The sequence below is a fragment of the Xiphophorus couchianus genome, chromosome 1 (genome assembly GCF_001444195.1).
Source record: "Xiphophorus couchianus chromosome 1, X_couchianus-1.0, whole genome shotgun sequence".
Lineage (NCBI taxonomy): Eukaryota > Metazoa > Chordata > Actinopteri > Cyprinodontiformes > Poeciliidae > Xiphophorus > Xiphophorus couchianus.
The window spans coordinates 7137864-7151104 of NC_040228.1; the positions used below are offsets into that span (position 1 = coordinate 7137864).

At 41.8% G+C, this 13241-nt stretch overlaps 2 protein-coding genes across 3 annotated transcripts in view; one reads left to right on the forward strand and one right to left on the reverse strand.

Moving 5' to 3' along the window:
- Positions 1-2476, forward strand: part of LOC114143099 (uncharacterized) — a 15017-nt gene extending 12541 nt beyond the window's left edge. Inside the window, exon 11 of the mRNA XM_028014866.1 lies at positions 54-2476. Within this exon, the coding sequence (XP_027870667.1) occupies positions 54-185 (132 nt within the window). The 3' untranslated portion in view covers positions 186-2476. The remainder of the gene's footprint in view (positions 1-53) is intronic.
- Positions 710-13241, reverse strand: part of arhgef19 (Rho guanine nucleotide exchange factor (GEF) 19) — a 27827-nt gene continuing 15295 nt past the window's right edge. For both annotated transcript variants that reach the window (XM_028014829.1, XM_028014838.1), the window contains exons 2-16: positions 10241-10937; positions 9664-10158; positions 8896-9028; positions 8728-8813; positions 8387-8643; positions 8138-8298; positions 7872-8024; positions 6668-6797; positions 6423-6497; positions 6243-6332; positions 5978-6141; positions 5162-5320; positions 4991-5070; positions 4799-4903; positions 710-3955 (exon numbers count right to left, since the gene is read on the reverse strand). In XM_028014829.1, coding sequence (XP_027870630.1) covers positions 3801-3955; positions 4799-4903; positions 4991-5070; positions 5162-5320; positions 5978-6141; positions 6243-6332; positions 6423-6497; positions 6668-6797; positions 7872-8024; positions 8138-8298; positions 8387-8643; positions 8728-8813; positions 8896-9028; positions 9664-10158; positions 10241-10916 — 2919 coding nt within the window. In that variant the 5' untranslated portion in view covers positions 10917-10937 and the 3' untranslated portion in view covers positions 710-3800. The remainder of the gene's footprint in view (positions 3956-4798; positions 4904-4990; positions 5071-5161; positions 5321-5977; positions 6142-6242; positions 6333-6422; positions 6498-6667; positions 6798-7871; positions 8025-8137; positions 8299-8386; positions 8644-8727; positions 8814-8895; positions 9029-9663; positions 10159-10240; positions 10938-13241) is intronic.

Sequence of the window (13241 nt, forward strand, 5' to 3'; positions counted from 1 at the left end):
AGGAATATTGACAGTTGACTTTGACCAAGCTGTTTTTTCTCTTCGATCCACAGCCAGACAGAGACAGCCACATTATTATGAGTCAGCCGCCTCCTCCCTTAGTGCCAAAGCTGCAGAGGAACAGGAAGGAGTCCCAGGAGCCGATTTTAGCAGGCGACCAGTGTCACATCAACGGCAGGAGCTGACCTGCAGGTCTCAGGAAAATCTTTAAAACTGGACTGTTCAATATAAGTCCAAATCAACTTTTAGATAAAGTATTTATTTACTTGGATGTTTGCCAGAATAAGGGTGGAAAGTTCTTGTCCTAATTTAGATATAATTCGCTGAGTTGATTATTTGTAAGTACCGTAAAAGAAAGGTTTTACGGTACTATTTCATGTGTGAACAGACTGAAACCAGGTCATGACCTGGTTTTAGAGGAGAGACGGTAAATATACAGAGCAGAAAGCCAGGGCTGGAAATATTGTACATTTATGTATGTAGAACTTTACTAATAAACAGTTTTCAAATAAAGACTCACTTACTGAGCAATAAACAAGAATCAGTGTTTATCTGAGGGTTGGAACATTTATAGTAGTGTACAGAAGTCCAGTGTATAATGGCATTATATTGACAATGGCATCAGGGTTAAAAACCAAAAGCACCGGTGGAAACGATTCAAATTCAAATGTCTCTGCATATAAATTACAGTCACACAAAGAAAACAAGCCAAGTTCTAACTCTTTATACACAACGCCATCTACAGTAAAACACATCAGAATCTGGGGGAACATAAATACAGATGCCACAACAGCAACAGTTTAAATTACAACAAACAGCTATTTGACAGAAAGTCCGAAACATTGCATGTGCCACTGGAAAAGTGGATTATAGTGGTCCATAAACAGATCTCAGCTCAGTCACACTGGGCTGCTCATCAAATAATGCTGACTGAAAGGAGCTACAGTGGAAAAACACTGACTTAAAGCCGGGTCAGAGGTCAGAGCATGCACATTTTTTACTTAAGCATCTGTGAAAGTAAAATTTATATTTTTCACACAGATTTGTAAATGGAATCACTTTCCAACCACACATCATGAGCATAAATGTCGTATTAGTTTAGGAATTCAAATAATTGCTTCACAATTCTAAGAAAAGTCCAGTAGAGTCAGCTCAACCAGGGAGCGAAATTACAACATTTGTTACATTTTCAGCTGGTGTGGTTTGCTTTCTCACTGCACTATCAAACTAAAAAAAAAACCTTTGAAAAAATATGTTCGTCCCCCAGCCTGTGGTGGCGCTGCACCATGAACCGCTGAAGGAAACGACACAAAAAGACACTGAGCGCAGCTCCCTTCTTCACACAATGTAAACAAAATCAGATTTTAACCGTTGTAGGATTTATTTTTGGTAAATGACCACAAACCATTTCTTCTGGTGGCGCTAGACTCACACGTTTGCTTTCGTCGTATTTACCCAGAACGCTCTGTGCTGTAGTCCATTCCTGCTTTTGGAGCGGTTTCCAGTCCACTTGCATTCACATGTATTTGAACGACACCAGAGTTCACTTCAGCTGAACCGAGACCGAGATTTCTAGGCAGATCAGTGTTTGATTTTTTTGTCTGCAACAGAGTTTAATTGCGCATTCCCACCTCCCCAATTTGGGGAGGTGGGGTTCTAGACAGATTCTAGTCTGTCTAGAATCTAGACAGACTAGAGTTTGATTAACACGGACTAAACAGGGAATGCACCCTAAATCCCTACAAGGATTGGCCCACTGGTAAAAAGTGCATGCAATGCTTATACTACATATCCCACAATGCTCTTCTGGTCCATTGCTGGACAAGTCAGGCCCCATTTACTTTAAACACTTTTCCTCGCTACTCCAAAGCATGGACTTCAGTGACTAGGTTGTTCGGTATGTCAGTGTTTTTCAGTCCTGGTCCTCAAGGCACAATGCCCTGCATGTTTTAGGCATTTCTCTGCTTCAGCACACAGGATTTCAATTGATCGCTGATTAACAGGCTTTTACTGAATTGTAATCATCTGAAAGGGATGTGCTGAAGGGAAACAAGCAGGTCAGGGTGCCTCGAGGACCAGGGTTGGGAAACGCTGCTGTATATAATGACATAGGGTGTCAAGATACTTAAACTGGCAGTATAATCAGTTCTTGGCCAAATCATGAAAATGCCTAAAGTGATGTGGGATTTATGGAGGTGAATGTATGTCAAGGTTTAAGTGGAGCTGAATATGTTTGTACACTTTTCATAGCAAACACGTTATTTTCCTTATATACAGTAAACAAATATGAAAAGGTCTACCCTAACCACCGTATTCTGGTCCGTTCACAAATTCTTAAAAAACAGCAAATATCCCACACAGGAGGTCTTTTTGTCAGTAGTAAACAGTGCATCATTATTTGGGTTTTTATTTTCAGCAGTGAAAATTTGGCTACAATTTACAACAGAAGGATGAAGTGTTTGAAACTTACAAAAAAAAAAACCTGCTCGTGTTTTTCAGAAATGCATCCGCCTCAGGACTCAGCTAAATTATAGATTTTGATGGAACAGTTTGAACAGAAAATTATTGCTTTCCGCACAGGGAGATGCATTGTCTCAGGATTCATGCTTTGTAAATAGAAAAACAGTAGTTTGCAAAATAACTCGGGCCAAAACATATTTCCTTTGGTTCCAGGTGAAAGGAGCTAAACTTTCTTGTAGTGTTTTACGGGACCTTCAACAGTCGCTCACTAAAAAACTTTTCTTTACTAGTTTAACTCAAGAGTCGATGAAAACTAAAATCAAGGGATGAAACAGAGTTCTGGACGTAACAGAGAATTTATATCTATATATATCTATATATATAGATATATATATATATAAAAACTGTTTTACATACAAGTGGGAATGTTTACCAGGTAAATAGTTCGTTACCTGGGATATTTTCTTTGTTTGGGTCATTGCTGGATTTTTCCTATTTCCTCAAAACAAAAATTTGGCAGGAGGTAGTTTTATAGTCCTGCCCAGCTAACCACAGAAAAGTCAACTGTTTTTTAGTTGACCTTTGTTTCTCCTCAACAGCTATACGGAGTAATAAAATACTTTTTTCTACACTTCGATGAATTAGAAACTACTGTATAAGGTAAAACAGGCCTTCATTTCCTGCTCATTCATTTATGATCAGTGAAAGAGTCCAGTCAAATATGGCTCTCTGGTATGAAAGCCTAAAAAGAGGCGACTTAAGCATTTCCCGCTGTCTCAGTTTAATGGTTTCAGATACAGAAACTCTCCTGAGAAATCAATTTATCTGTTGCTCCGCTCAGGATTTGGTCGTATGCAGAAGACAGAGCAGAGTTTTAAGGCCTTGTGAAGAGAAGAAGCGATGCCTAAAGCTTGTGTCCTGAGGCATTGCAGCAGCAAATATCTGATGTCTTGAGTTTATCCTGTGTGCCTTCCGAAGCTCACATGTCTGCATGGGACAATCTGAAGATATATTCAGCCGGAGAAATTGCAGACAATTTTGTTTCTGGGTTAAATCCTTGTTTCAAAGTTTTTTCACTGTATACCAAACTAAAATAGTCGTAAAAATGTTTTGATAAAAATAAATAATTTGAGCTTTAAATTGTTAATGTAGCCGGGTTTTTTTTACAGGTGAAAAGTTTGAGATGAAAATGTAAAATAGAAATTTATATTTTTGCTGTCTTTTTAACATGTTAGAGGAAAAAAATAAGTCTTATTTCAGCACCTGCTGACTGTAAGAATTCCAGACATCCACCTTAAATGAAATCGATCATCCGGATCGCAGCTTTGCAGTAAAAGCTCTCAGTCCTCCCCTTTCAGTTTCTGTGTGACACATTTGATGCGGATGTTTTCTCTGAGGTTGCGGAGGCGAGCGCTCCGACTTGTGATTTCCTCCACGTAGGTTTTGGGGAACCAGCCCCGCTCCCCATCTGACAGCCTGATGCCCTCCACCCAGCCTGCAGAGACACATCAGCACCTACACATCAAGCATCCAAGCGTTGCACGTTTTAGACACGCAGAATGCTTTCGCTAATGTCCACGAGGAAGTTGGAATGCAGTTCATATCTTACCCTTTAGACTCTTACACGTTTTGTCACATTATTGCTACAAACGTTATTTTTTTTAGGTGTTAGACCAACACAAAGCCATGCATAAATGTGAAGTGGCTTTCAAAATGTTTTACAAGGAAAATTGCCAAAAGTGTGGCCTGATAAAACAGCTCAAACTCTGTTATATTATAGGACAAAGATAATCACTGAATATTAGTCTTGCCACAGATTCTGTATTTGATTTAAGTCTGGACGTTCTAATAGACAAATATGTTTTGATCTAAAGCATGGCTCTACATCAAAGCTTGGTCTCAAACTTATTTGCAGCATCTAAAATGTTTTTTTTTTTTGTCCTCCCATTAATTCTAACATACTTTGATACGCCGTGTTTCACATTGCTGTGTTCATTTTCCAGCATTTTGCATGCAGACTAATAAGTTCAATTGTGGTGTTATTTACAACAATTGTTATTAATTAGGTGATTTTGGAAAGAATTTTGTTCCAGAGGATTTTTTTAGGGGCATCAGAATGACAGTAAATGCACACAACACTTTTCACATGTAAAGGTATGTTGAAGTCATGTATCGTTTTTAACCAAATTTATATCTTACCGCTGTTTTCTGTTGGTTTATGTTAGCATGATTTTTAAAAAATCCCTTGGATTTTTCACGTGACAAAATGTGAAAAAAATTCAAGGGCCACAAGTACATTTTCAAGGCACTATGTTTAAAACTGGCTCAAGACTCTTACCGTCACTTGTAATGGTTTTAGCTTGAAGAATGTCAGCTTTTTCCAAAGTTAACTCATCATGTTCTTGGGCTTGATAGCTTTTAATGCACTGCACCTGGGATATATCTGCAATAAAAACACATAAAAATAAGAAAAAAAAACATGTTAGCGCAGATACATTGATGTGCTGCACACATAAACATCTCTACTTACCATCATTTTCACTGGCCTGCTCAATGTCTTCAAATGGATCAGATGGAAACATTGCTGTGATCCATCTCTGCTTACCACTCCTTGGCAGACACAACCAATAGGAACGATTAACATAAAGTAGCCCTGAGTGGAGATGATGAGAGAAAGTTTCTTTCTTCTTTTTTGACTTACTCTGTGTGTGATTTGAGAAGGATCTGATGTTTGAGCTGCTGGCCTTCACACAGCTGCAGATGGAAGATGAAGCCTGAGATTCCCTGCAGCTTCTGGCTGAGATCCTTCACTTTCAGCTCTCCAATCTTAGCGTGCACAAACACCATGAACTTCCATGTGCTGTAACAAAAACAGATGAGGTTTTGCAATTGATATCTAAGCCCAATGTTTCACTTTAATACAAATTTTTTAATTATTATGTGTAATTATAATTCTAGTGCAGTAACCGAAAAAACAGTTTATTAAAAATGACTTTTATTTATTCATTCTGCTACAGACTTTTTGAGGAAATTCATGATTTTGATGTGGCCTGGAATGAAAATGAGTTTGACACCCCTGCTTTAAGATCTTTTAAGAAACATTTTGCTAGAATGACTGCAAATGAACCCTGCCTATTTGATTTTTTGTGGGTTTTTTTAGAAAATGACTAAATTTAGTTTAAACGTCTTAGATTTCAAATAAAACAAGGATAAAGTACAAATGTACATATATATATATAAACAGTGCATATGTATTTCTGAAATACAAATCCTGAGAAAATAAACATGAAACCAGGTGATACATGATAAGTTAAAACTGGCAGCCTCCCTTCTTTGTATTTATTCATTTAGGGGACAACAGAAATTTGCCCCCTTTGGGAAATGTAACAAACAAATCCTTGCTGTTATACATGAGCTAAAAACTATAAAAGCAACATGTTTTGAAGAAACATGGGATACGATCTCCGCACTAAACGGGCAGTCAAATTAAAGTTTAATGCCACATGGCGCCGCTTACTCCTTCCTCCTGGACAGCAGCAGGCAGTCGTTAAACAAGTGGAGGTACACTGGCTTGGTGGGCAGCTTGAGTTTTGATCCCGAAATGCTCATCATCTGGGTGTCCACTTCCAGGAGCTCACCGTGCTTCACCAACCAGCGGGACTGGGAGATGAGAGGAAAGATCTGCAGAGGAAGAAAACCAGACTCAGGATGGGTCGGCTAATTGGGTAAATTGAGCTCAAAGCTGCTAAAAGCAACAAGAAAAATTCACAAAAGTAACTTACTTTGCCCTCAAAGTTGATTTTCTTGTTGAGGTGGATGAGTTCCTCCATCCTCTTCATAGACTGCACGCTGGAATTACACTCTTTGATGATCTAAGGAGGCACACACCAACACTGTTATTACTGCTACACCTCATCCGTGATGATGCCGGTCTTCTGGTCATTAGAGCTGACGGTCACCACCTTTTTTAGCTCGTTGAAAGCCTTTGTGGCCGTGTCCTCATCTCTGGAGCCCGGTGTTGTCCTCTTTAAGATGTTCTGAAAAGTAAAGATGGTGTAAGAAGGCAAGCCCTAAGGTAAACTGGATTTCAGCTTCACAAAGTTGGACGGAAAGAACATGGTTTCCGCTAAAATATCAGTCAGACACCCCGTTTACAGAATGTTTCGAGGGTGAACAGGATCCCTACTGTGAAAGTTTAAAGTCGTACCTCCACCAACATTTTGAGTCGTGTGATCCTCTGAAACGGGAGGATTAAAAAGGAGGTCAGGGGCAGCCTTTGGCAGATGGGGTCCTCCTCCAGGCGAGCCAGGATGCCAGGGAAGCGAGGGTTGTCCTGCCTGAGAGGGCATTTACAAATGAAACTCTGAATGATTTTTTTGGTGAATCAAAATTCCAGCTGTTTTTACTCCTGAGAGAGAGAGAGAGAAAAAAAAGTTTAACTCAGCCAAGAAAAGCTGCCTACAAGTTAAGTCATGCAGGTGAAAATTTACACCTGAATAGAAGCAGGATAAAGTTGGACTTTGCAACACCAGAGGACATTAATGCACTCATTCTCAAAGTATGGGGGTCTTGAGGCGTCTTCTGGTTTCTAATTGAATGTGCGGAGTAATCAGGAATGAACAGGGTTGTATTGTTTCATTTGATTGGTTCAAACAGCTTGAATCGTAAGTCTCTGTCACAATTATTATGTTGTTATGAATCTGAAAGCTTGGGTAGAACACATTAAAGCCTCTTAGACACCCAAAAGCATTAGCAATTTGCCACAAGATGGCACCCAGAATGCTGTTACGTTCCCATTCCTACAACTATAAGAGAAAACTAAATATGCATGCTTTCAGAGGAATTGCAAGACGAAACCGTTGATAAAGGAAAACCATGAAAAAGTCCTGCATGGAGTTTGCAATGAGGGACAAAACAAACATGAAGAGGGTGGAACTCTGGCCAGATGAGACCAAAGCTCCACTCTTTGTTACGATATAATAAAAGTTATGTGGCACACCATCCCCACCATGAATCATGGGTGATGCAGCATTATGTTGTGAGGGTAAATATTTTTATAGAGAGAGGAAAGTTGGTCAGAGTTTATGGGTGATGTTACAGATGAATTCATTTTAGGATTTAAAAATATGTATTTATTTCCTTAGTCTTTACAATCAGGCCCTACTTTCTAGTAGTCTAGCATGTAAAATCTCAATAAAGACAATGGTGTTTGTGGTCATAATGGTGAGAAAAATGAAGAAATTCAAGAGCGATGAATACTCTCGCAAGCCTCTTTGTTATTGCGTTTGGATAGCCCAAGGTTTGGCTTAGAGCTTCTGCACAAAAGCAACCAAGAAGCACAGACCGCACCAAGAGTGCGTACTGAGCTCTGAAACAGATCGACTGAACATAAACCAAAAACAATTACTCACAGCAACCGCTGGTATGTCTGCTCCTGATAAGCCTGGTTGGTTACGTAAGGCAAATAGACCCTTCTCAGAGCTGGGCAGTGATCCAGGACTATGTCACACACATCAAAACGGAGAATGTCTTTCTCCAGCCTGTGCTCCAGGTCCTGAAGGAACCTGCAGACAGCGATGGAGGAGAGAACGCTCTCAGGGAGTGAGGAATGACAGCTGAAAGTGTTAAAACATAGAGTCTGAGTGCAAGGGAGGCAATCAGCTGCAGATCTCTTCACCTCTCACTGACATCTTTGACTTCAGGCAGCTTGGAAAAGAGCCACTGCTTCCTCTGAGCCCCAAGACACTCTGTGAGCTCCTGAGACAACATGAAATGGTCCACAGCAATCGTCAGGCTACGAATGTATGACGCCTCAGAAGTTACCAGCTCAAACTTTGCCTGAAGGGGGAAAACACAAAGAATTGAAGAAGTCAAAGAAGGGATGAAACAACCCCCCCAAAAAAAGGCAAGCTTGACGTCCCGTCACCTCCTGCAGTTTTCTCTCCTCGTTGCTGAAGGTGTCTAACTGACCGCTCGTTCGCACATCAGGTATATCCTGCCACAGTGCAAATGCAGAGCCTCGAGAAGAGCGAAACGAGCTGGATGGAGAAAGATTTGACGGAGATGGAGTTCCATCTGAGCCTTCATCTCTGAGTCCCTCCTCCTCTGTTCCTGGATCCTTCCCTTGTTGCCTCTGGATCTCTCGGTTGATTGCCACATCGCTGTACTCCTGGTAGAGGATCGCTGCAAAATCAAAAATGTTGACAGGAGAATTTTTTTGTTGCAGGAATAACAGATGGTAAGACAGGCAAACTTAGGCAAACTTACAGCTTGGCAAAAAACGTGACAGGCGATTTGAAGTGGGAAATGATGAAGGTATGCTCAAGTCTTCCTCTATGGATTTCTTACGCATTCTGCGAAACCACACCAACCAGATTTTATTTAAACTTCATAGATTTACTGGAAAAACGTATTCTCACATTCGATTTTCGTTACCCAAGTTTAGTGCTCCACCGATAAGAAGATATCCCATTGTCGCCACTGGGCAGTGGGAGCCCAGTTCCAACAGGACTGTAGGTGCCGCTGTCACTAGAGCCTCCCGAGCTGCGATGTCTAGAGTTACACTTATCTATAGCGAATAAACACAAAACGTTGAACATGTGAAGAAACGTATCAAACTTGAGTCAGTCGCAGCAGTTGAATGATTCAATGCAAATAGATTGAGCCCTACTTAGATAAACCATGTGGCACTCTTGTTAGCGACAAACGGACAACAATTCACACAAGTTCACCAACATTAGATGGTAACGGACTGCTGAAAACGTTCCCTGGTTCAAGAAGAAAGGACAGTGCTAAATCCTCATGAAAGGATTGATCCAAATTGCATTCCAGGGAATGGTTCAGAGAGGTGGTGGCAGTGAAATTTTCTTTGCACACTTTGGACCAAATTGTACAAATTGAGCCTTGTTTTGACCTCACATCCCACCAGAGTGTTGTTGCTGACCATCTTGATCCCTTTCTGACACTGTGCCCATCTTCTGATGCCTTCTTCCAGCAGGATAAAGCTGAAATCTTCCTAAGCTGTTATTTTTCTCAATGCAACACAACACTTTTGAGTTGAAAGGAAGATTTTGCATCATAGATGAGCATCCAAAACTTCTGCAACAACTGTGTGATGTCATAACATGTCATAATATCATCCATCCATCCATCCATCCATCCATCCATCCATCCATCCATCCATCCATCCATCCATCCACTCACAGTCCAGGTTGGGGCTCAGGCTGTTGGAGTTCTGCTTGTCTTTGGAGGCCACCCGAGCAGACAATGACTTGCCCAGCTTTAAGGTGAACGAGTTCTTCCTCTGGGAGAGCTGCAGTCTTGATATTAGCTCTGAAGCTGAGAAACGCCGACGCTCTTGGTCAGTTTGTCGACTGCGTGGCAAAAAGCTCCCTGCTGGGTGAAGCGATGTCTCTACGATGCCGCCCTCCTCCTCCTCCGCTCCGGATTCTGAGTCCTCTATTATCTGCAAGGGTTCTGACTGAACACTGAAAATATCTCCATGGCTGATGCATGGGAGATCTGGCGTGCCAGCTGTGGACGAGGGAGTTGAAGCTGCATCCAGAGAAGATAATCCACTGAGGTCTTCCTCCAGAAAAGAGGCAAAAGGTCCGGGGAAGATGTAGTCTGCCTCCAGGATTGGACTGCTGAGTGATTCATCGCTTGGGCTGTCTGGAGAATAAACCTGCACCTTTCGCCCTGAGGACAAGAAAAGAATCATTTTACCTTAAATGAAAACGAGTTAAAAGCTTCTAAAATCTGATTTGCTCCGTCCACTCACGAATAGACTTCTCTTTCAGAGATCCATGTGATGTTCTCCTCTGAGGCTGGCTGGCGTGTGGGCCTGGAAACTCTGGACATTCTGGTGAGGATGAGGAGTAAGGTACCCGAGATTCCCAGGAGTCCCTGTTTGTGTACAAAGAGGACAGAGGAAAGGACAGAGGGAGGCTGAGAGCTGCGTGGAGTGGGCGGCAAACTGTCGTTACTGTCCGAGGCTTCTCGTTTTGGTCCTGCCAAGAAGTCCTGGTGCTGGTCTGCTGAACAACCTCAGCGTCATCCACAGCGTGTGACGGAGTGTTTACATTCATTCCATGATCAGTGTGTGTCCTGTGTTTGCCTTTTTGCATGTCATTCAGTTCATTAAGAGTTTGTTGTAAACCATTTAGAGGTTGGGAGTGTGCGTCTGGATCACTGCTCTGCCTCTGAGAGCCAAGACAGTTTAACTTAGAAGGTGCTGGTTGTTGTAGCTCAATAAACGCCAGCGTTTCCTGCTGGCACACCGCCACGTGGTTGGGATGGATGGGATGGAGGAGAGGCCGACCCTCCTTGGACTCGCTCGGACTGTGGGACTCTCCGGAGCCAGGAATCCACATGCTGGGGCTCTCTCCTCGGCAGCGAAAAGCGTGAAGGTGGGGATGGAAATCAGGAAAAGGTGAGAATCCATACGCAGGGAGCATGGCTAGACAGCCACATAGGAGCTGCAGCAACACAGATATAAAACAAAAATGGAATTAATTTGCATGCAAGTGTGAAAGATCCCAAATGGAATCAGTGTGACATCGTACTGCTGTGATAAAACATACAATTCTTGTAAAGGTATTGTATGTGACTTTTATAAAAATACGTTTTTGACATGTTTGGATTTCTCCAAAAAACAACAGTAGCTCAGGGAGGAAGAGGAGCTTGATTTATTTCACTGATTATCTGTCATATGTCAAAGTGTCAAAACATAGTGACTATTTTAATAAATATGTAAAAGAACATATTTTTAAATAAAAGTTTCATAGTCTAGTTTTAACCTGAACAAGTCAAATTCTTAACAAACGGTCTCAAAGTTTTGGTCAGGTGATGAGCAGCCTGTTTCAGCCCAAAAGTCCTTACTGGTTATGATCCAGTAGAGTTAAACATGAATACCTCAAACTTTCTCCCAGACTGTAGATTTTGATTAGGAGTGCAGCACACCCTGGTGTATTTTTGAAAGCATGCAGCTACATTATTAAAACACACACGCATTATAGAAAGACTCACAGGTAAAACAAACAAAGAAAATAAAACTATTGAGATGTGCAGGATGTTTAACAGCCAGGCCCAGTCCTCACAGGTAGACACACTCACACACACACACACACACACACACCCACACACTGACGTCTGGTCTGGTGTGTCTCCTGAGCAATGTCTACCTGCTCTAATTAAAGACTTCTCCACATGGCATCCGGCCCCTGTACTTAACATCTACAAACACAGCGACACGGCAGCCCCAGACAGAACCCCACAACAGCGACACAGACAGAGGAAGACGGCACGTCCTCCACGCTCTCGCCTTTCACCTGCACCAAGCAATCACAAAGCCCGTCAGTGTCTTTGATGGCAGGTATCGCTGCTCGACTGAATACTTGCTGTGAACTTCTATTAAAAGCCAGAAATTGGTTATGGAGGAAAATGACACGACAGAGTCGTTGAACACACACACACCAGGGCCGCTCTGTTGCGTTTTACGCCGCTGCTTCCTGAGCAGCTAATCCTCAAGACCTGCTTTTAAACACCTGTTACAGGAACTCTGACGTACATCACCACACAGTCTCATGCACAAGAGAAGGCAAACATTCTTGTCTTCTGCTTGGCTGCTGTTGTTAAACAGTTAAAGTGAGAGAACCTAATTCTTCCATTTTTAAGCAGCTATTCTCTGGCTTTTTTAAGGAAAGGACGTGCCTGAGATGGGCAAAACTGTAGAGGCACATAAAAGTAGTGCTGTGAACCAGGGCGCAAAGTTGCCCTGGTTCACAGCATTAAGCAAGGAGCAGATAACTGAACAACAAAACAAGCAACAGGAAACAGAAAAAGGAGACAAAACAAATAATCCTTAAAACAAAGTTTATAACAATTTACCCAGATTTTAAAAAAGACCTGGACAGACTTGTAACAAAGACTTGGGGGGAGGGAGAAATCACAACAAGACAATAGAAAACCAACAAACACAAATGTTAAAATCAGCACATTCACGACGTCATTCAAGACGTTGACCTGTTAGAACACTGGCCTCAACAATGCTGTTTTCTTACATTAGAAACTTAAGCTGAACCCAGCTCATCTGAGCAACATTTAGCAACTGTCTATTTGAGAGTAATAGTTATGCACCCTAAGAACGTTTGAAGACAAACATTGGCTATTTTATCCAGAAAACAGTCAATATTTTCCATCAAAGGTAAGAGCTCGGTGACTGCTGTGTGTAAAGGGCCCGGCAGAATCAGGTGAAGTCAAACAACAGTGGAATAAACACAGAAATCATGACAGAGCGGGACGACGACTATTACAAATTCACAGGCTCAGAGGAGAAGGAATAATTACTGATGAGCTGCAACATCTAATTTTATTTTCAGTGAAAAACAACAAAGACAGACAGCGACGCTGGGCTGTTGACCCGCTGCATCGAACTAGAACCGAATAGGTGGAAGTTCAGTGTTTGGTCCAGCAGCAAATGCTTTCTGCCTGTCTCGGATAATTGCTGCTCAAAACTATCCGTCCTGCTCTCTGACTGGAAAGATCCACGTCTGGAAGTTGAGTGCTCGGGTTTTGTTTTCAGCAGCAAACACAGCCACGAAATTCTGACCAATCATTCAATAGTTTTACACACAGAAGCTCGTCTAGGAGACCGTGACAAGAAGAGGTAGATGCCATGAGGCTAAGAACAAAATGACACAAAGCTTTCAGAATCGGCACGCCTGCAGAGCCCTTAGCAGGCTTAGCTCAGGCTTTTAGCGCATTCATGTGTCTTTGTTTGA